This window comes from Podarcis tiliguerta (genome assembly GCF_965153285.1).
Source record: "Podarcis tiliguerta genome assembly, chromosome: 17".
Lineage (NCBI taxonomy): Eukaryota > Metazoa > Chordata > Lepidosauria > Squamata > Lacertidae > Podarcis > Podarcis tiliguerta.
The window spans coordinates 9513222-9537185 of NC_139550.1; the positions used below are offsets into that span (position 1 = coordinate 9513222).

The 23964-nt window shown below is 44.2% G+C and overlaps 1 protein-coding gene across 2 annotated transcripts in view; it reads right to left on the bottom strand.

Annotated features, from left to right (window-relative positions):
* Window positions 1-22991, bottom strand: part of CLCN1 (chloride voltage-gated channel 1) — a 101273-nt gene extending 78282 nt beyond the window's left edge. Inside the window, exon 1 of one of the 2 annotated variants that reach the window (XM_083419621.1) lies at window positions 21979-22991. In XM_083419621.1, coding sequence (XP_083275747.1) covers window positions 21979-22029 — 51 coding nt within the window. In that variant the 5' untranslated portion in view covers window positions 22030-22991. The remainder of the gene's footprint in view (window positions 1-21978) is intronic. The other variant, XM_083419622.1, reaches the window with a different exon arrangement.
* Window positions 22992-23964: the final 973 nt, after the last annotated feature.

Below are 23964 nucleotides of genomic sequence, written 5' to 3' on the forward strand. Positions count from 1 at the left end.
TTACTTTTGCGTTCTAGTGGAGCTCTATATAAGCAGGCTGGCTGAACCCTTCAGTTCAGTTCTGTTCTGGCCTGTGAATAAACAAGAGCTGTTTGAAGAATCGCTGTGTCGTCTGATATGTTCGCCCACAACTTAACACTGGCGACGAGGATGGGATCGATGGACATCAGAGCACAGCCAGATTGTGGCCACCCTCTGAGCTGAGCTGAATCACTGAGCGAAATCACTGAGCGAAATCACTGGACAGAACCAATTCAGAGCTGACTGTTCTGGCTAGAGCACTGTGTTCCATCCATCGCCCTCTACGCCGGCATCAGAACCATGACTTCACTTGTGCCTCTACCGCCGTTTGCCCCAGCCTCTGAATCATGGGACTCCTACCTTGCTCGGTTCGACTGCTACCCCCAAGCCAACGAGCTGACGGAAGTATCACAGGAGCGTAATCGGGGCCTATTCCTCAGCCTCTGTGGGCCTGAGGTGTTCGAGATAGCCCAAGCATTGGTTGCGCCTGTAGCAGTCCAGGCAGCACCGTGGGACATGATTCAAGAGAAGCTCTGCAACCACTATGCACCAAAGCCATCCAAGATTGCTGCCCGCCATGCATTCTACCACCGGAACCAGGCAGAGGGGGAGTCAATTAACAACTACACCACCGCCCTCCAATAGGCTGCAATGCACTGCAAGAATTATTATTATTATTTCTATTATAATAGATTATATTACAGCAACATGCTCTACCTTGCATCTACCCAGTTGGGAAACTGCAGGTTATGCAAAACATTGTGGCCAGGATGCTTCATGGTGTTCCGTTTTCAGACTATGTTATGCTAGACACGCATCAGGAGCACTGCTCACTCGACATCTTCCTACCAGTTGCACTTCCTGAAATGCCCTGGAAGCTTGTTCAGTGCAATGCAATGTGACGCGACATCACTCCTAAAGCATTATGGGAAGTATAGCCAGCAGACTATCGCAAAGACACAACTCATGCTGTTGCAGGCAGTGTGGGGCTTAAATTCACACACCCACACCCCTTCCCCCTGACTGACAGTTAACTTGTAAGGTTAAGCAAGCAGCAACATCACCCCCTTAAAATACCCCACGCCAAAGAAAGCAGTAGAAAATCATTTTCAGGAGTGGGTGATGTTGACGATGTTTTTGAGAAACATGGGCGGGGGGAATTTCAGCCCAGCCTTAATTCTCAACCACAACAAAACCTGAGACTTTTCTTTTCTCATTCATGAGGCATAAACGCATGTATACCTCACAAATAAAATGCCTGAGCACTATGCAAACAGAAGAAAAGGCAGAATAGACTAATTTGTCATGCAGATGAGCATTCTGGGCAATAGCCTGCCAAACCCTCTGGCTCTGGATAATGCCTGACCTTGCAGGGGGAAATGATACTCTAGTACAAACAGGAAGGTGATATAAAGAGGCATTTAAACACGGTTATGATAGATCAAGGCCACTGTGATGAAGAGGCCCCTCTGGTGGGAAGTTACAGTGCGAATTAGCTGTACTGTATATTTTAAGTTAGGTCAGTTAAATTGCTCAACTCCATGTTTCTGTGTGTGGCCTAAAAATCTCATCTGAGAACAACCTCCTCGCTCAGACGTGTGTGTGTGTGCACACACAAGAGGGCACACAATTCCCCTTTGTGTGTGGGAGCAAACGCCTCCCAGATCTTTCCCCATCTTTCATCCTGTGCGATGTGTGCTGTTTGACTAATGTGCTTAATTACAGGAATGTCTGGCTTCATGGCTGGATTACCTGTTGTGAAGTTCAAGTGGGTGAGAGAAAAGGCTGTTGTCGTGTCACCCCTGTGGCGATTGCTCAACACTTTGCACAAAACTAATTCACTTTCCCCGTCCGCTTTCAGGAGACGGCAGGTGCAGGCAAAGACCACCTCAGAGCCTGCACGGTCTAGATTGCTTCTTGTACTTCACAGGGCCTTTCTGCCCCCAACTGCTCTGTGAGAAGCAGCTGATTTTTTAAAAAATGTTTATGTTAATAGTATAGTGGTGCTATTATTATTATTATTATTAAATTAAGAACATAATTATTAAATTAAGAACATAAGAAAAGCCCTGCTACATCAGGCCAAAGACCCCGTTTTCAGACCAGCTCTCTGTTTTCTCACAGTAGCCAACCAGATGCCTATGGGAAGTAAGAAAGACCTGAGTGCAGCATCACATTCCCTGCTTGTAATTCCTAGCGCCAGGGAGAGGGTGGCGCTGTAGTCTAAACCACTGAGCCTCTTGGGCTGGCCGATTGGAAGGTTGGCGGATAGAATCCACGTGACGGTGTGGGCTCCCGTTGCTCCGTCCCAGGTCCTGCCAACTTAGCAGTTTGAAAGCAAACCAGCACAAGTAGATAAACAGGTACCACTGCAACAGGAAGGTAAGCGGCGTTTCCGTGCACACTGGCTTCTGTCACAGTGTTTCGTTGCACCAGAAATGGTTTAGTCATGCTGGCCACATGACACGGAAAGCTGTCTGTGGACAAACACCGGCTCCCCCGGCCTGAAAGTGAGATGAGCACCAGAACCCCATAGTTGCCTTTGACTGGACTTAACCATCCAGGGGTCATTTACCTTTACCATAATCCCTAGCAAGTGGTATTCGGATATCATTTCATGTTACTGGTAAGCTGCCTTAGAAGGATTTGTATCCTGAAAGGTAGGGTGTAAATAATTGCAATTATTGCATGAATAAATACAGTCGTACCTCGATTTTCAAACGTAATCAGTTCCGGAAGACCCATTGAGTTCTGAAACGATTGAAAACTGAAAACTCAATACGGAAGCCTCAATACGGAAAACTCAATACGGAAGCTGTGTGGCATGTTCAACTTCTGAGGCATGTTAAAGAACCGAAGCATTTCCTTCTGGGTTTACGGTGTTCAAAAACCGAAATCTTCGTCAACAGAGACGTTCGAAAACCAAGGTACCACTGTGTTTGATAGCTTAACACCATACAGAATTGAAATCAACAGACTGAGGAGCAACTAACTCTGCATTGTTCTTTGTCCACAATGCCAAAGGAAGCAAAGCAGACACAAACATCCAGTACTTCTGGAAATCAGCTGATATTTATTTATTTATTAAAAAAGAGTGCTGTCTCAGACAAACACATTAACGGTCTCCCCAGAAGAATTGAATTGTTTCTCCAAGTAACGTTTCTGTGCACCGTGTTAAAAAAAAGAAAAAAGGGGTAATGAATAACATTTGGATTTAGTTAGCAGTCATCTCTGGCCAAGTGCGCCTGTAACAATGAACCAGATTTTTTTGTTTATTGGGATTAAGCCATATGCTGGTGTTGCGCCTTTTTTCCACCCCTGGTGCGATTGGAATAAAGAAACCAGCAAGCCTTGTCTTCCTTTTATGTTCAAACTAAGGATCATGGTTTGTGGCTGCCCAAGAAGCCACAATTAGCAAGCCATGGCTTCAGATTAGGTAGCGAGTGGCGCTGTGGTCTAAACCACAGAGCCTAGGGCTTGCCGATCAGAAGGTCGGTGGTTCGAATCCCCGCGACGGGGTGAGCTCCCGTTGCTCGGTTCCAGCTCCTGCAAACTTAGCAGTTTGAAAGCATGCCAGTGCAAGTAGATAAATAGGTACTGCTGCAGCGGGAAGGTAAATGGCGTTTCCGTGAGCTGCTTTGGTTCGCCAGAAGCAGCTTAGTCATGCTGGCCACATGACCCAAAAGCTGTCTGTGGACAAACGTTGGCTCCCTCGGGCAATAAAGCGAGATGAGCACCACAACCCCAGAGTCGTCCACGACTGGACCTAACGGTCAGGGGTCCCTTTACCTTTACCTATGGTTTGCTAGGGAAAAGTAAACCACAAACCCTAATTTGGATATAAGGAGAAGCCAAGGCTTCCTAATTTGTTTTCCCCCGCACTTGCACCAGGGAAGGAGTTTCTGATAAATCACCCTAAACTGACAAAAGTTGGCTTATCATTATGCGTGAGTTTTCTTTGCCTAATGCTTTCCCGCTTGAGATTTAAGCAATGTCTGTCTCTCACCAGTCACTGCAGTTATTATTCTTGCGGAGCTCCCTCTAGTGGGAAGTTCTGCCACAGTTACCTCTGGGGAAAAACAAGTGCCTTGCAAAAGCCCTGCATCATTCTCAAAGAGGGGGTGGCAAGTGTCTTCGAGTCTGCTGTGTCCGGACTGTGCCCCCCTCTCCGGCAACACCAGCACTAACTGCTTCATGAGAAGGATCCCAATTACTTTTCATAGGCTGGTATTGTTTATTTTAATAAGTGTGGTTTGACGTTTCTTGCATGCTGCCTCAGTATCCAGAGCCTGAAATACAGAGTGTAAACAACTGTAATATAACTAAATAAACAAGACACTGAGGCAAAATCATCCTAACCAAGGATTTGGTGAAACAGGGAATTCATAAAGGCAAGGAAGGAATAGAAGGGTCTTAACCCAAAGCAATATATTTTCTCTCACACACATATCCTTACGTTTTCAGGTTTCCCATGTTGCCACATATCATTTCCACTGCAGACGTAATGTTGGCTATAGTAAAAAAGCAGGTGTGTGTAATGCCTCTGTTTAATAGAGAATGGAGCTTTCACATTCTCTTTATACGTCAAGAAAAGGAACTAAAGGACTGGGGAATACCAGCCACAGCATTCTCCATGGGGCTACGCTTGAGGGCAGTCCAGAGACTGCAGCTGGTGTAGAAGGAAACCGCACATGTTTTAAGTGGTACGGCAAGAAGGGATCACATAACACTGACCCAGCACAAACGGGGCATGGGCTGCCCATTTGCTACTGGACCGAAGTCAAGGTGCTGACTTCAGTTGTACAAAGTCCTAAACAACTTAAGAGACACTGAGTGGGATTCCTGAATGGGATAACTGTGCCCCTGAAGGATCAGGTGCGCAGCCTGGGAGTCATTTTGGACTCACAGCTGTTCATGGAGGTGCAGGTTAATTCTGTGTCCAGGGCAGCTCTTTACCAGATCCATCTGGTATGCAGGCTGAGACCCTACCTGACCGCAAACTGCCTTGCCAGGGTGGTGCATGCTCTAGTTATCTCCAACTTGGACTACTGCAATGCGCTCTATGTGGGGCTACCTTTGAATGTGACTTGAAAACTGCAATTAATCCAGAATGTGGCAGCTAGACTGGTGGCTGAGAGTGGCCACCGAGCCCATATAACACCGGTCCTGAAAGATCTTCATTAGCTCCCAGTACGTTTCCAGGCACAGTTCAAAGTGTTGGTGCTGACCTATAAAGCCCTAAATGGCCTCGGTCCTGTATACCTGAAGGAGCATCTCCACCCCCATCATCCAGCCCGGACACTGAGGTCCAGTGCTGAGGGCCTTCTGGCAGTTCCCTCACTGCGAGAAGTGAGGTTACAGGGAACCAGGCAGAGGGCCTTCTCAGTAGTGGCACCTGCCCTGTGGAACGCCCTCCCAGCAGATGTCAAGGCAATAAACAACTATTTTACTTTTAAAAGACAACTGTCTTCCCTGTTTAGGGAAGTTTTTAATGTCTGACGCTGTATTGTTTTTAATATTCAGTTGGAAGCCACCCAGAGTGGCTATTCACCTAAGAAGTCCTGCAAGCAGTAGGACCCCCCCTCCCCCAGCGCAAGGACTTCCACATGCACCATGGGGCTTCAAAAGTGGCTCAGGGGTGAGAACCACCCCCCAGAGGCTAAGGAAAGAAGTGAATGTTCAGTAAGGCAAGCTGACATTCCCCGCCTCCGTTTGTGCAACTACCTCCTATATAGATTTTGTGTGGCTTTTAAAGCACATCTTTCCAGACAGTCCTTTGGGAGACGTCTGCCAGTGGCTGTGGTTATTTCTGCTGCTGCTACTGAACTGTTTTTATTGGACTAGTGTGATTTTAAAAAAACGATGGTTGAATTAGTTTGTTGTGGTGTGTGTTCACCAACTTGTGATCCTACAGGATATGGGAGTTTATAAATGTAATAAAAGATACAGTTAAGAAATAGGGGCGGGAGTGGGGTCTGTAGGTGCTGTGCTTCTGTAACTAACCACATAAAAACCACATTTTACCATCCACATCTCGTCAGGAGTAGTTTGAGAAAAACATAGCAACGCAGGAAAGTGTTAAACACAATGACTGGTGTGGATCAGCCTTCTTGAACTTGTGGCAGCCATGAGTGATGGCAGCTGTGGTCCAAAACATCTGGATGGCAGCAGGCGAGGGAAGCCTCCCCAGTTTCAAAACCCAGTGTAAATATACTAGCAGATTCTCTAAATCAGTCTTTCGTCACGGTGCTTGTTTATCTTCTTATCTGCGACACGTTCAAGGCTGTAACTTACGCAGAGAGCAGATTTGGAAGAGGATGTATAATTGATAATGGCTGGACTTTGTCCCCTTGTTGCATTGTTCATCTAGGATGGGCTTGTCGTTCAGGTGGCATCAGGAATGTCAGAAGTTCCCCAGAGAGAAAAAACAGGCAGCTTTTGTCCTGGGGCACTCCTGTGCTTTGTCCGGGAAGCCAGGCATACAGAATGCACAAAGGATGCTGTCTCTTACTGACCATGTGGGCTGTTAGGGAGCATCCCTGGGCAGCTGTACATTTAGAAAGGGGCCACCTTAGCAGAGCACAGAGTTGGAATGCAGAAGGCTCCAGGTTCAATCCTCAACGCCTTCGAGTAGAAAGAATCAAGGCTGAGAAAGGAGCCTTAACGACACACTTGAGCCCTTAAGGTTGGGCCAGAAATGGCAAGGATATTCTAAAAGTCCGTATAGTTAAAGCTATGGTTTTCCCAGTAGTGATGTATGGAAGTGAGAGCTGGACCATAAAGAAAGCTGATCGCCGAAGAATTGATGCTTTTGAATTATGGTGCTGGAGGAGACTCTTGAGAGTCCCATGGACTGCAAGAAGATCAAACCTCTCCATTCTTAAGGAAATCAGCCCTGAGTGCTCACTGGAAGGACAGATCCTGAAGCTGAGGCTCCAATACTTTGGCCACTTCATGAGAAGAGAAGACTCCCTGGAAAAGACCCTGATGTTGGGAAAGATGGAGGGCACAAGGAGAAGGGTACGACAGGGGACGAGATGGTTGGATAGTGTTCTCGAAGCTACCAACATGAGTTTGACCAAACTGCGGGAGGCAGTGGAAGACAGGAGTGCCTGGCGTGCTCTGGTCCATGGGGTCACAAAGAGTCAGACGCGACTAAACGACTAAACAACAACAACATTCTAAAAGTGGTGCTAAGATCTGCAACCTGGCTGTCTCCTTCCACAAGGAAACCTATGGCATGACTACTGGGTACAATTGTGAACACTGCACCTCAGAAAGGATATAACAGAGGTGGGAACAGCAACCAAAATAATCAAGGGCTAAAGGAACTCTTGTTGGAGGAAAGGTTACATCATTTGGGGCTTTTTTGTTTTTTCAAAAAGACACATCAGGGGTGTATAAAATTAGGTACTTTGTGGAGAAAGGAGATAGAGGGGGCATCATCTCCCTCTCTCATTTAACCTTTATTAAAAGGAATTTAAGGCTGCAATCCTAACCATGTCAATCCAGAAACGATGAATTCAGTGGTGCTTATTCCCAGAGCGAGGATTGCAGTTTACAGTTTGTATCCAGGACTAGTGGATAATATAGCCTTCTGTATGAAATGACAACGGTTTTCCTACCAGCAATATGAACCGCATTTAGCTGAAACTGACCATTAATTGAGGGGGGGGGGGAATAGAGTTCTCCTTCATGTTTGCACGCCGTTGTATTTGTTGTGGCACTATCTTCCTCCAATTTATCGTTTGACTGTAACTGGCTGCAATGCACGTTCCGTTTCAAGTTGACTCCTTCCTGCTTTTTCTGCCCTGCATTAGCAACATTCACAAGTGTCTTAGCACCACTTGTGAAAACGCTGTGGGTTGCTTGGCAGCCAGTGCCATAGCAACCTCAAACATATTGCTTCCCTGGTCCAAAGTTGCTCAGGGCTGTAATCTGATAGCCTTCCTACTGGAGCCCGATTTGGCTCCTGGAGATGTCAGACGCTTCCTGACTTAACCTAAACTTAATCAAAACAGAAGCTTATGGGGATAGGGAGAGAAATGAAAAGTTGGTCTCTCGCGTACGGACAGACTTATTGCCCTTTCCTTAGGTGCACCAAATGCATTTGACAATATACATTTGATACTATGGGATGATGAAGTGTCCTGAGTGCCTCCTTCAGAGAAGGTCATCGGTCTCCTCGTTTCAGATAACATCTGACTTTTCCTAGAGACTACCTATATTTTTATCCATGTCAGAGGGTCAATACACTGGAGGTTCAAACGACACTCTCTTGAAGGTCTAATCTTCTTTTCCTGTGAAAAGACCTTCTTTTCCATGTATTCTCTTGCAAAGCAGTCCTGCAGAGCTCCAGCTTGATTGCCAGAGTGGAAGCCTGGTTAGTCTGTTGTAGCAAAAATAAGAGAGTCTTATGGCCCTTTAAAGACTAACACATTAATTGGGGAGGGCTCTTTTCCCCCTCTTTCCTGCTTGGTATGAGTGTAAGAATGAAACCTTGCCATATTTATTTCATTGGCATTTTCCTGCGGTGAACTGTGGAGCCACTGACATGACTATTACAGGTACCTCGGGTTACATAGGCTTCAGGTTACAGACTCCACTAACCCAGAAATAGTACCTCGGGTTAAAAACTTTGCTTCAGGTTGAGAACAGAAAACGAGCAGTGACGGCGCGGCGGCAGCAGGAGGCCCCATTAGCTAAAGTGGTGCTTCAGGTTAAGAACAGTTTCAGGTTACGTACAGACCTCCGTGATGAATTAAGTTCTTAACCTGAGGTACCACTGTATGTCTGAATTAACAGGAGTGGTTTTTTTTCTAAAAAAAATGTTTAGGGTACTCTCATTTTCCTACTCCTATTGAAATACTGCCCCTCAATGAGGCCAAACTTAGATTCACAAAATGTTTAGGGGTATGTATACCCGTGTCCCCCCAGAAAAAAGCACTGATTAACAGTAACCACTCATCTCAGGCATGGGTGTTCAATTGCGTCCCCTCTGCTGTGCCTGATTCCTTCAATTCCATTTTCTCCCCCCCCCCCTTTTTTTTAGCAGAAAGTTTCTAATATTTGTAAAACCTGACGTATGAGACAAAAATGAGCAGGGTCCGTCCAACTCATTTGTTTGATGAAGAACTAGCCTCCCACCCCACCTTCAGTATTTTAATCGAGGAATGTAACAAGGACTGACGTTTAGGAATGTGGATCTATGCCATTAGACAAAGAAAAATGCTAAACACTCTTTATGGTTTGTTTTTGTCTTTAACGCTGGTCTTCCCTGGTGGAAAAGTTGATTGCTTCCCCATAGAAAACAATGAAGGCATCCCCGATTGTAGCATAGCAGTGACTGAGATGCAGTGCCTTTTTCGGGGGGGGGGGGCGCAGACCACTAAACATCTTGTGAATCTTTGTACTTTTGCCCATTTACTGTATTTATTTTTCCTGATTTGAACTATAAAATGGTGATTTTCTTGAGTCAAAATGAAAGTACCACTAAACATTTGCGGGGGGGGGGGAGCACTGCTGAGATGTATGTAATATGTCAGCTCAAAAGCAAAACGTAGAAGCAAAGACAGGAGCTCGTGATCATTCCAGCTCAGGTTTATTCCATACAAAACTAAGTGATTTCCAGTTTCCATTTAAAAAACAACAACAATTAATGCTGGTGTGTAGGAAGTCCAGCGTTATTCTGCTCATATTACAAGAGGCATGCAAAGCAACCCAGTCTTGTTATTCTCATATTACTGAAGGAAGGGTGGAGGTTGTGTATGATAACCCTGATGTATTGTTCATCTCAAGTAGTTAACCTGGCAGATTTATTTTGGGAGGGGGGTGGGCGGGGATGAAATGGAAAAGGCGCTGTGAAGTTTATAGTAGTGCAATTAACAGAACACTTTATTTCTGTCCTCTTTCCCATATGCCCTTCAATACATTTGGAAGAATCCAGTTATTTTTAAAAAAATAAACCCTTTGTTCAATACTGATTTTCTTCAAGCCTCTAGAACACTGAGAAAAGCCTGCAGCCTTTGGGGGGTGGGAGAGAAATTGAGGGCTTCAAAGCAATCGCTTCTTAAATGCATCAGCTCAACTCACCCAGAAGCTAAACAGCCCCTGCTGGCTCCCTGCTCTTCCTTTCCATTATGATATCTTTTTCTTAGCCCTGCACACCCCAAAGGCAACTATGACAGTGTTGTCAACAAGTCCAGGTTAAAGCGGTTAGGGGCCCTGGTGCAGGCCTCATAATAGGGGGGCTCTTCCCCCAAAAAAGGAATGCATGAAATAAGGTAACAGAAAACATGTTTTGAGACATACGCTTCTGTGGGTTACCAAAAATAGCCTGAGCACGTGCAGTTTCACAATCTTCAACAGAATGCAAAAACGTTTTAGCACCCTTAACAAACAGAAAGGAAATACTCTGAGCACGCGCAGTTTCTTATTCTAATCTTACTTCTGGTCGTTTTTTGCTCCCTTCCTAACTTGGGTCATTCACCAACGCTCAGCCTAACCTGGCTATTGTGAAGATGCAGAAGGAGGCATAAAACAGCTGCAAAAGGGGGTAAATATGTAGACTGTTGTATTATAAGTTACCTTTACCGTGAATTCTCAATGACTGGATTTTGGGAAATTAGGCATTTGCGGAAATTAACTTGCAGGGAGTAAGTTCTCTCAGCCAAAATCACATTGGAGTAAAGAAAGGGCAAAGGGTGATCCCATGACATCTTTAAGAACTACTGAAGCCCCAAGGATTGGAAAGAAAAGTGCACTAAAAAGCAGCAGGAAAGAAAAGGCAAAACAGTAGCTTTTTAGGGCACCAGGAATTCCTATAGCCTATTGCTCAAATAACTAATTCATCACCTCATTCATTGGCTAAAAACACTGAAATATGGGAGCAATCAGGCTGGCTTATCTTGAGGAAATGATGTAGAAGCTTGCCTGCACATTTTGCTTAATAACTTTCCTTCCTTCAGGGCTAGAGGCTTACTTGGGTCCTGCTGCAATTGGACCACTTACACCATTATAAATCTGGCCACGGTGAACAGAAAGGTGACAAGGAGCAAAGTGGGCAAGTCCAGTTCGTCTTGCAGACAATCGAAAACATAAACCATTTCCCCTCTCCACCCCTGCCTGCCTCCATGAAATAGGCACCATCCCTTGTTGCCCCATCCCTGCAGTGCAAGAACTTGGCCATATTTCCTTGAGAGCAGTTCACAGCACTTTCTAATAACTCCCATGTAATGTCTGATCCCACCGAACCACAGCAAGAGGAGAAGTCTCAATCCCTTCTCCACTTTGCTTGGAGCAAACACCTGGCATTTGTTTGTATCCTGGTTTGCATAGTTTGGCTCAGTCTTCATCCGGCTGGTTGGCCTTTCTCTCTCCAAGGCTAGAATTAGCAATGGGATCCCCTGTCAGTCCTGCCCCTTGCCCTCCCTTCCTTTTCCACCCTCCAATATTCATTTCTGGAGCACACAGGGAGAGAACAATGTGCCAGAGGATCCCCACCCTACCCCTTAGAAGCAGAGCATGGTGGAATATTTTTAGAACTAAGTCTTGCAGCAGTGACGCAGCCAGGGAGGCATACAGCAGTGAAATGTAATTCTCTCTCTCTGTCTCTCTCTCACACACATATATACTAATGGAGAGTGACTGTGTGTGCAAATTTAGAATATTCCTCAGGGGAAAGTGGGAGAGGGAGAGACATAAACGAAGGAGGAATATAGAGCATCTTCTCAGAAAGAAAGAATTAAACATATTGGGAAGGGGAGGTAATGAACCATCTGACCAGACCTGGCTGTTCATGCTGAGTAAATTAGTATAGAATCATAAAATGGGATGCCCTTCCTTTTTGAGTATTTCTAACCAGGGTATCTCACCTAGTAGTTCCTTAAGCTTTTTGAAATCAGCCTTCTTAAAGCCCAAAGTGCATGTCCCAATGGCACTCAACTCTCCCTCTTGCCTCTGCATCATGAAACCCAAGAGGACATGATCATTTCCTCCCAAGGTATCTAGTACTTCCACTTTCTCAATCAGTTCCTCCTTGTTGGTGAGGACCAGTTCCAAAACAGATGACCCCCATGTTGCTTCTTCCACCTTCTGGGAAATGAAATTGCCAGTGAGGCAATCAAGGACTTTGTTGGATCATACATTATTTGCCCAGTTTGAGTTCCAACAGATATTGGGGTAGTTGAAGTCTCCCATGACTACTGTATCTCTACTTTTTGAATGTTTGGTAATCTGCTCTAGGAAGGCATAACCAAATCTGCAGTCTGGCTTGGAGGTCAATAGAGGACACCCACAGTAAGGTCACTGTTGTTTTCCTCTCCAATTTTTACCCATATATTCTCCATCTTTCTTCCATGCTCCAGGCATGGATCTCTACACAAGTGCACACATCATTTACACATAATGCTACTCCTCTTCCTTTCCTGTTTAGTCTATTCCTTTTGAACAGGTTATACCCCTCAATTCCTACATTCCACTGATGAGTTTCATCCCACCAGGCTTCAGTAATGCCTATCAAGTCTTATTTGCCATCCTGCATTAAGAGCTCAAATTCATCTTGTTTGTTACCCATACTCTGTGCATTAGCATAGAGAGAATTAAAACCATGAGTTATTCCCTCTAGCTGCTTCCTTCTGGTAGTTTTCTGTGCATCAATGGCACAATTATCCCCAGTACTAGGTGTTCCCCTGTTGTCTGTAATATTGTCTCCCACCCCTTCAGGATTTAGTTTAAAGCTCTCCTGATCAGGTTTGTGAAAATCTTAACAAATTCCTGCCAGAAGTCCTTCCTCAAGGAAGCAGACACCATGATCAAAGAAGCCAAACCTTTCCTGATGATACCACCTATGCAGCCAGTGGTTTATTTCCAGTATTTTCTGCTCTCTTCCTAGGCTGTAACCTAGGTTGTAACCTTCAACAAGAGTGATGAAAAAGCCACCTGTGCCCCAAGGCCCTTCAGCTTCCTGGCCAGAGTCTCTTGGTGCAGCAAAAACCCATCCATCCACCCATCCTATAAAATAACCTCTCTTTGCCCTCAAACCCTCCATGCCATAAACAGGGGGAAAACAAGTCATATCCAAAGCATCTCTCAACTTTCACAGATGTAACACAACCCCACTATCTGACAACAAAAACCAAGAGGAGACATGCCCACCCCACAAGGTTGAAGCAGTTTTGCAAAGTATTTATTTGCACAATGAAGGTCAAATGCACTGGGGGGTTTTAATTTACATTCACACTTAACTTGCATGAATGACTCTGGAAGATAGTGAAGAGGAGCTGGCACTTTAAAATATCTCATCCCAGTTTGCTCTCTCTGTTTTCTCTGTTATAGTATATTATGGTCCTCCTTTGTAACATTCCCTAATACTGGTCTTCACTTCATTTTGGTGTTGCCCCCTTCTCAGTTGGCCCCTTTGAACTCATTTGGATTTACTGTAGAATAAACACAGGTATACTTGTGCCACACTGACAATCTTTAATAACAGGGTTTCTGAAATTAGTAAGTAAATCCTGTTAACAAAACGTTCTGTAACACTACAGGAACGATTATTTATACATCACTGGAGCTGAAATGTGGTTTGCAAAATGAGTTGGTCCAAAGCTACGAGCGTTGTCACATTTAAGGATGCGAGGGGTTTAAATTTAAAATGTGACTTAAAACTCTGCTGGGAGCCTAGTGCTCTCCTGTGGAGCAGCTGTAAAGAAACTTCAAGGAGCCAGGCACGTCAAGCCACTGACAGCTTGCAGGAACAATTTCACCTGACTAACCTGGATGCGAGCCTCTGTGATGATCGGTGGCAGGAACTGTGAAAAAAGTGTCATGCAAAATTAGTCTCCCGGGCAAACAAGGTGAAGGAATATTGACAAGGAAACCACATGTCTGGGGTATCAAATTGTATCAACAGCAGTGAGGTGTATCTTGGTGCATTCAGGATGGCAATCAGGACAGGGCTCCCATTTGGGAATTATACTTTTGATTCTCAATGCAATATGGTACAGAAGGAGGTGTGCAGTTTTAATCAATTATCCTGTGTTAACTAAAGAGCTCAAAGCACAAACAAAAACAAAGCACACCATAAAAACAAGAGGAGGACTGTTGTGGCAACTTCTTGGATGACTTCCTGCAATGCACTCAACATGAAGCTGCTTGTGAAAAGTGTGTCAAAATCTTCAACTGGTCCTAGTCAGCCAGCCATGTACTATAAATATAACAACTAATGACTTCATGAAGCAATTGCCATTGATAGATGGGCTTTGTCATGTCAGTGTTCCACACTGAACAAGCTTCTCCAAAAATTTCCCACAATGCACTGGAGTTGCAGGGGGATCATGAAATATGGCCATTGAAAGAGTGACAATGACACTGAATCTCATATTTTTGAGGCCAAGGAAATAAGCAAACATGTTTTCATGATTGTCATACACATTGCAATGAATTAATTACACATTGCAATTACCGTAATTAAGATATGTAGCTGAATCCAATGTTAGCCCAATTCAGAGGGGATCCACTGGGCATGACCAACATATCTGGATACAACTTGTGGGCTTTGGGGCTTTATTTCCACTGTTTGTACATGACAGCACAGTGCAGACCTAGATACTTTTAAAAAATTGCATGGACAAGTTTTGTTATCTATCATTTGAAATCAGATTGTGCAGAAACAGATCCTCGTGTTTCGCTCTTTTGGGGAAGCCTCCTCAATGAAGGCAGCCAGCCCACCAGCCATCACCCACACATACTTATTCACTTTGTTGTTTAGCTGGCTGGCTATCTAGAACGCAGCAGCCAGGTATTTGAAAGTGAGCACGTTTCACCTGTCCCTCAAGAGAGTTTCGGTGAAACCCAGTTAGTTTCAATTCACCCTTTGGTGTCAACCTTTGAAGCCTGTGTGAATGTGTGTGAATGTCCAATGTGGCTCCCTGCCTCAGGTGGCTTCACTGTCAGAGACAAGACAAGCAGCAACACGAAACGATTTCCTCCTCAGTTTGCTCCCTGATGAGTGAGGCCAATTTGGACAGTTCACTGAGGACTGACAGGCAGCTAGTAAATATATTCCTATTTAGGACCAAGCTAGGAGGAGAATGGCTATCAAAGCAGGGCTGCATAGATGTGCTTGTTGGGGAGGAATGATGGGGGAAGGAAGTGCAGGGGAACAGCAGCAGGAGGGTAAGGGTTAAGTAACCCACCCCCTGCCTTCTGCTTCTCCCCTCCAGATTAAGTGTTCACTCCCACTGCTTACTTCTATTTTCAGCACGAATCAGGGCTCCCAATCATGAGAATCTGCCACACATTAAGTTTGGCTGTTTGGAAAGCTTTTTTCAGTGCTGGCTGGCTGTTTTTAATACTTTGTAAGGTTGCTTGAATAATTCATTTGTTTAATATTTTATTGTTTGAATCACTTTTTATTGCACATCTATTCCTGTTGTTGGTTAGATGCCATATCCGGGCCAGCTGGTAGGATACACCTTTTAGCATTAAATAATAAAGCCATACAAAGGGCAACTCAAAGAAGGAAGGAGGAATCAACGTTGAATATTCAGAGTGATTTTGGATAAAGTGTGGGAGCCAAATAGCCACTTTAGGTTTATGCATTTGCAATAGTCTCTCTGCGACTTCTTGAGAAGCTGCTCAACCGCAGCTCCTTCTCCTGCATGCACAGCTGCTCAACAGCAGCTTGATATTCTCTATGAAGGTGACCTAAATTTCAGTGTACCTAAATTTCAGGTAAACGGCATTTCTGTGTGCTCTGACACTCATCATGCTGTCCCATTGCGCCAGAAGCAGTTTAGTCATGCTGGCCACGACCCAGAAAGCTGTCTGCAGAAAAATGCCCATTCCCTCGGCCTAAAATAAGATGAGCGCCGCACCCCAGTTGCCTTTGACTGGACTTAACCGTCCAGGGGTCCTTTACCTTTACCTAAATTTCAGTGGTACTTTTTCAAGCTGCCCAGTGTGGAACAAAGTAGCTGTAGGGAGGTAGGGACTCTAAAGTCACCCTACACCTTAAGAAGCTGGTATATAATGGCTGGAAACACTCAGGTGAAGAGCCTAATCAAGTGAGAAGTGTCACATGGGAGCGGCACATTCAGTAAGTTTGCCTTTTTTTAGTGCAAATTAGTTAAACCTGACTCAGAGGGCACTAACAAGACGGTCACTGTTTTGGAGTGGGATTAATCACATTCCAGCAAATTCAGCTTGCACACAATTCAAAGTTGATTTGGTGCTCTTGTACAACAAATCAGAAAGACTGCTCATTAAATTGCCGACCTCATCTAACTTCCCTGCACATCTTGTGCAAGCAAATCAGGACGAATGCTCAACAAACAGGTTGACTGGAAGTAACCTGAGACACTGTTAACAACTTGAAATTATCCCGGCAACCAAATGGGGACTTTGCTGCTGCCCTTGTTCCTGCAGGAGTAACTTAGGATTCTTAAAATGTTCAGTAGTGCTGCTGCTACTTTATCCCTTTATAGCACACCTTAACTCTCTATTGCCTGTGCTCAGACCTGAAAGACAATGAGCATTCCATGTGGCCAAAATATCAGCTGGGTAATATTAGATCCAACAATAAATAGGAACATAACAAACAGGAAACACTGAGTTGTATTCAGCCCAGTTCTATTCAGAGAAAACTAACTGAAATTAATGAACCTAAGTTAGTCATATTCATTTATTTCAGCGCATCTAATGACTAAACATTTGACTAATGTGGGGTGTCTAATCCATTTTGGAAGTTACCAGAGTGCTTTCATATTTGTCTGCCAGCATATTTTGCAACAGCCAAGCTCAGCCATCTTGGTTCCCTGAACATCTCTCAGTGCTGGAGATAGTTATTAGCTAAACAAATGTCCACTTCGGGCTTTAAATGCGAGAATGAAGGACCACATATATCCAGAATGCCATACAAATGGCTCAATAGAGCCCTGACATATATTTCTAGATTGGAGATGGTTTACATCAACTCTAAGGTGTTTGGAAATAAAAAGACCTCCATGATCTTACATGTGACTATTGCACTTTTTAACAAGGCTGAAATTGCAATATTAGCTTTAGGGTTGAATGAGGTAGATCCTCTCTCATCCTATATGGATGCACAAATGAAAACAGTTTATGTAAAAATGGCATCAGCTGTTTTCAGCAAGTGGAGTAGATTTGTTACACCACCCGTTGAGAGAACTCTCTGCCGCCATTCCTTTATGGCACAGAAACTGGGACACACCCAACACTCAAAAGAAATATAGCTTGACACATGGACAGCTGCATTTGGCGCCGGATAAAGCTTCCAAACAGCCCTAAGATGGCAAATAGTTCCTGCAACTTTGAAATAGCAAAGGGAGTGGCCACCACAGTGAGGTCTTAAGCATGAGGGGAAAGCGGTGGACTATCTAAATGGAGCTTTAATAAGATCTCATCTATCACTTTTTAAAAGGGTGTCCAGCAACAGCTGGGCGTCAAAAGATGCACTGGGATTGCCTGTACAGCCCATCAAAAATCTCTTCTACCTCTTTGCTTCTCGCATGGAATTTCCCTTTCTACCAGGTCATCTCCAACTTCCACACAGTGACCAGGGCTCAACAAAGGTACCGCCTTTGCATACTGGAAACTCTTCAGTGCCCTTCAGGAATCCATGAACCTCTGGAGGTGGCTGTTATAACCTGTCCACCACTCGTGCGGAAAGTCAAAAATATCACATGTCTAAACCTCACAAGGAAGTGATCTGTCCACAATGAACACTGGAAGCTGAAATTCCACATTAGTCCGGATTAACTTGGAGTCTCTAGTTTGGTCACTAGCACAATGCCAAAATTGAAGAACTGCATCTCCCAAAAAGAGACAAAAGAGGGCAACAGATTTGAATATGTACATACACTAGTTTACAAGTATAGATGCAGATTTATAAATTACAGAAATTTAAGCAGAAATGCAATGACACTTCCAATAGCGAAGAAGGTGACTTATGTGCCTCCTCAGCCTGCTACCCTGGTGTTAAATGGGGAAACTTCAAAGCCCTCCCTACTCTCCAAACAGGGGGCATACCTCTATAAAGTAGGGTATGTGGCCTCAAGCGGAATGTGTCATAAAGTGGTGCAAGTGTTTCTCTTTTGCATTTGAGATGCTTGCATGAAAGCGGTTGAGTTCAGACTGGTGTCTGGTCTACTGAACGTTACGCTCACCAGAGTCACATAAAGAGTCGCCGTTCTCAAAATGCATTTCCAAAACACAAATGAGTCAGAGCCAGCTCAAGCTATTTTTGCTGCCCTGCATGCCAATTATTATTATTATTATTAAAAACTATTTAAATTCCTCTCTTCTGCTTTTTAAAAAAAGCACTCAAGGCAACTAAGAACAAATTCATAAAATAAATGTAAAAATACATGACAACAGCAGTTACTCCCTCCATATTGTGGGTGAAAGGGGCATGTTTTCACCGTCTTGAGTTTTCCTGTTTGCAGACACAGGAAGGCTTTTATTTATTTAGAAAAAACAGTAAACATCATTAAGAATCTCTAAGCAGTATACAAAAATAATATAATTATCAGTAAATAGATAAAATCAGCAAGATTTTGAAAGCATGTATAGTTAGTTACATATGGTAATAGATAATAATAATAATAATAATTAGTTAAATTATAACAGCGGTTTGACTTCACCCCTGGAGGAACACTTGCTCAAGACAGACGGATGCCAACTCAAGTCTCTGGGTGGATAGTATTCAGCAGGCATCTAATAACGCAGCAAGGACTATTGGCTAATATCAGTACAATTGTTCTTCCACCAAAGAAATTATGCCAATTAGCCTGGCAACCCTCATAGCCATAAGTACTGCTTGTTGGTTTGAGCCAGCCCCTACTTACAGGCCAAATATCTCAACTGAAGAAGAAACTTACACCCATTCATAGCCCAACCCACATCACAGCTATGCCAAAATGCTTCACTTTGTGTGAATAAATCAATGTGATTAAATTCTTTGGGTGATGATTATACTATTTTATTTTCGCTTTTTTAAAAAATGAGCCTAGTAGATGACAGCTGGCACAAAGTATCCCTGCCTTCAAGCTGAAGCTTTTCTGGGTATTTGGCATTAACTGTAATGCAATAAAGCTGCCTTGAGTTATTGCTATGTTATGAATTATGGCCTGTCAGTCTCTCTCAGGACCTGTTAAATATCGCTTGTTCAGGTAACCTGTAATAACGCAGTCTTGCAGACGTACAGCTAATTTATTTTAACTGTAGGTCCACTCTACGATCTTTTCCATAATGAACACTATCCCACTGAACTCTTAATGGGCATGGGACCTTTATTGTGTCCACAAAACGCCACTGCCCAAACACACCAACAGCATTTCCACAAATCTACCGCATCCACTGAAATGAATGTACACCACTGAGAATGCATGAAGGGTTCTTGTTTGGTGTGGCATAGGGAGGCCTGTAGTGGGCTATTTAGTCCAAAATCCTGCCCCAAGAAAGGATATCCCTTGCCAATAACTGGCTTATTTTTAATTGAAATTTACAAACCAATACAATTCCAACGTTTTTATCAGTTTGTTCCATTACGACTAAAATATTTAAGTAATAAGTTATGTTTCTAGCCAGTGTTTGAAATTAACCTATCGGCCACTTGCAACCAAGTGAAGATACCTGGGCACCAGGAGGGTGCCTGACATCTCCACCATCTGGAGGTGCATGCCTGGGGATCATTAGATCTTGACTGTTTTCACACACTAATACCACAACCTGTAGAATTTTATCAGTTATTGTCAGGGGTTCAGGAGCAGAGGCACAGGAAAGGGAGGAAATAGAGAGCGAGGGGGAGGAGTCCGAAGGAAATGTTAGCGATGACAGCGGTCCGAGGTCTCTGAGTCTTTCCAGCGAATCGGAAGATTCACAGAAAGGGGCTCCCATGGTCAGAGCAAGGGGGGTGCCTAGGGGGGCACCCCAGGAAGAAAGGGCCAGAGGGGACTCAGAGAGCAGCCGTCGGGAATCAGTGCCAGCGTCCACACCAGAGTGCAGTAGGGGGGAGGAGTCCCAGGCATCGGGATCAGGCGGTGCACTGCCAGCGGGAGGACATGAGTCAGGATTGGCCACGCCTCCATCGGAGAGCGAGGAAACGGTCGAGAGGAAGGTTGAAGGCTGGGCGCGCGCGCCAAGTTCAAATGTACAGGAGGGCGGCGCAGTTGGCAGCCCGGATAGGGAGCCAGGTCCCAAAGCCCGCCGAAAAGAGCGGGAGGAGTCAGGGGGGTCAGCATCAGCGTCAGAGGAATCCAGGAAGGAAGGGACCCCAGGGGGTAGCAGGACCCAGAGGAGAAAGGAGAGACGGAAGAGGTGGAGTAAGGCTAGAATCTTAAACTGGTGTACAGGGGGCGGAGATTCAGATGGAGCTTCGCCGATCTAAACCCTAGACGCAGAGCTGGGGCGCTCCGGCTTGAAAATGGAAACTGTACTTCAATAAAGACTTTTGTACATTACTACCGGCTAGCGTTGGTCCTCTGTGAGCTGGGACCTGGAGCCAGCTCTGACAGTTATATTTTACCTGCACCATCAAATTAATTTCAAGAGCCAAATGCTTTTTCTGTGCAGCTTGAGCAGAAGCAGTCACCATTAAGAAAAAGAAGTCGGTATAGGTCAATATATATATGGACTGTCCCTGGATCAAGTAACTTTTCTTCTCAGAGCTCTTAGCTTAGTTCAAGATTGTCATCTGAACTATCCAGATGTTTAACTGAGAATCAATCAGTCAGTCCCTCATTTGAAAAATAAGAATTTACAGCCATCTTGCCCCAAAATGGCAACTAGACATTCCGTTTTGGTGACTGCAACCTTGGTTTAAGGAGTCATTTGGCACCTAGATTCTATATATGAGTTTCTAACACAGTTTCTAAGGTGTATACCAAAGCTTTTCTCAGCATATAGTGTATCTGAAAGCATGTGAATACAACGAATGTGTCATGCAACCACTTTCCCCACATTATCTGTCCATCTCTTGTGATTCCATCATTAATTTTTTTCTGGAGTGTTGAGAATTTGTTAGATTGATAATACAGTAATGCCTTTCCACTGACATGCTTAAGGCAGCGAACAGAATCACCATTCAGGTATTGCCAGTTAAAAGACTCCCCAGTAACAAGCTGGGAAAGACCTCTGCCCAAAACCTTGGATAACCACTGCCCATCTGAGCAAACTGCTTAATCATTTCTGCACAACAGCACAGAGCGCTCATTATTTTGCAATACAGTATGCAGGTCACTGGCAATGATCATTCAAAGAAGTAGCTAAGACACCTTCTATAATATTCATCAATAATTCCCCATGCATTCCCTGGAGAAAGGAATCTTCCAAAATTATACAAATAAAAACAGAATACAGAATCTAAGAGCTGAACGTTTCCCTGCTTAGCAACACAGAACAGAATACTAATGTAACCTCAAACCACCCAAACATTATAGCTGCCAGCACAATAGATGGAAGACAGAAGAGTAATTTTACTGCAGCGGGCGTTACAAAGATTGAAGCACTCAAGCATTGGTTTTATTGCCTTTTCCTTATCCTGGGGCAACTCTTCACCTCAGCTGCAAGCTAAATGGCAGTATTTCTAACTTCGAACCTCAAACAACCTTACCTCCCAATTCAGCACAGGCAAAAACCAAACTGCAAATTATCTCTTAAGTGAACTTAACTGCTTGGACAATTGTTTGGGGAGGGAGAAACTCTGTTTTTCTTTTGTTTTGCTTTTGCCTCTCAAACGATAAAAGGATTTTCACTCCACCCAGGAAGTGTAGGAATGATTTTTCACGTTTTACACTGGTTTTCCATGATGCTTGGACAACTAAAGGCATCCCAAACAGTGGTTCTCAAGTGGCAGATTACAGGGTACGAGACAACAATTGAAGGCTCCCTGGCTGGTGCCCAAGGTAAATGAGAAGTATGCAACACCAGTGTACTCACCAGTGTCTGCTGATACTGTAATGTCCTTTTTGGACGGTTGTCCCCAGTCATATCCAGTGTTTGCAAATGGGGAAACTGGGCATCCCGGGGGAGGTGCCTTCCCTTCTGCTTCCCGGTTGCAGGATCATGGAATGGGACAAAACTGAAGTTGTGAGTGCTCCAGCTAAAGGCTCACTGTGGGGGGGATGTGTAACCAGATGCCCTGGTTCTGCTCATGCTCTGACACAGCACTCGTGTCTCTGCTCTAATGCCTCTAACTGCTGCTCTGGCACTGAGTCAGCCCAGTAAATTAAAAGGTGATAAGATTTCTTTCTCCTGGCTCCAGTGGGGTTGTTTCTGTCCAAGGCCAATGATTCCAGAACTGGAAGGGTGATTGGTAGAGTTTTGGTGGAGGTGGACCGGAGGTCGACATTTGTTCAACACATGGAAAAAGCATTGGAAAAAAGAATGAAGAATGACCAAAATTATTAGACTGAGAAGGATATCCTAGTGACAAAGGTGCCAATGCCCAGCTATTACCATTACAGCCCATAATCCAAAGCTTTGTATTTCGAATGCCCTTGTTGACATACTCTCAACAGCATCCCCTGGGAAGCTAAGTTCAAATCCCACAGGCTTCACAGTTTGTTCTCATAAGCAGGCAACAGCCACAGTCCTTACTGCAAATAAGCTCCAATGAAGTCAGCAGGATATAACTGTAAACATGCTTAGGGCTGAGACGTGGTGCTTCCATAATTTTGTCCCACTAGTTCTTGTTCTGTTCCACAATGCCCATTCTAAACAATTCCTTTTCTGTTTTACTTAAGGCTCCCTTTTTCTAGGGGCTGTTTCAGATTTCTGTCATGCACATCTAATTATCTGAACCACTCCAGCTGCCTACCCGGTGCATCTTCAGCTTATGACAAAATCTATGTAATGAAGCCCAGTGCACCTGTGGGGATGGAATTCTACAGCATAGGGAGAATCACATGGAGAATGCCCTCTTCCAGACCACTGCCACCCTGGAATTTCTGAAGGTGGTGGAACTACCAAGCCCCCCCCCCCCACTTGTACTGATTTAGAAGGATTCTGAAATACCTATTTAGTAGAAGAGTACAGACTGCAAAACATGGATATTACCAAACCACTTTTGCTTTGATGGCAACAGTTCTTCTCTTAGAGGTAGCCCAGGACAATCATATTCCTAAGGGTTTATTTAATGGTGTAGTACCTTGAATAAAATATGCACACACAACATGTAGTTTCTCAAACTACATACAAACTACATACACACTAAAAACGGTTTCTGAATAACTCGTCTCCAGTTACTAAAGTGAATCCTTCAACTCAGTCAAGCCGACTATAATTATGAGCAAAAGCATGCAAAATAATAGCTCATTAGCCCGGCAATTTTAGTGACCTCTTTCATTTTTACTTATTAATGCAATTGACGTTTTCATAAGAATCCCAGTGTCTGCTTAATATATTTGTGAAAGTGTTTCCTTTCCACTTTCCCTGAGGCTACAGTTTTCCTTTTTCTTTGGCTGTTTTCTTCTGAAAAACCTAAATGGCTTTTCCTTTGGTTTTTAAATCCTTTAATTTGTGTATTTACAAATTAAGACATTAGATGTTCTTAATAAGCAACCTGCAAATTCAAAGTATGCTGTGGGCCAGATAACGATATGGAGGAAAAGACATCATATCCAATGCAACCATGTGAACAAGTACTATAATTATTGGGGGTAAATTCACGCAAGCATGGTGGTTTTAATAAAGATTAAGTGTGGTCACATGAGGTCAGAACCCTATTTATACAGCTATCATAAACCACACTCCTCTCCTGTAAAATCAACCAAGGTGTCACTAAGGAGGATCCCTGTTTTGAATGCTCAGGGGTCAGCAAACTTTTTCAGCAGGGGGCCGGTCCACTGTCCCTCAGACCTTGTGGGGGGGTGGACTATATCTTGGGGGGGGGGGAATGAATTCCTATGCCCCACAAATAACCCA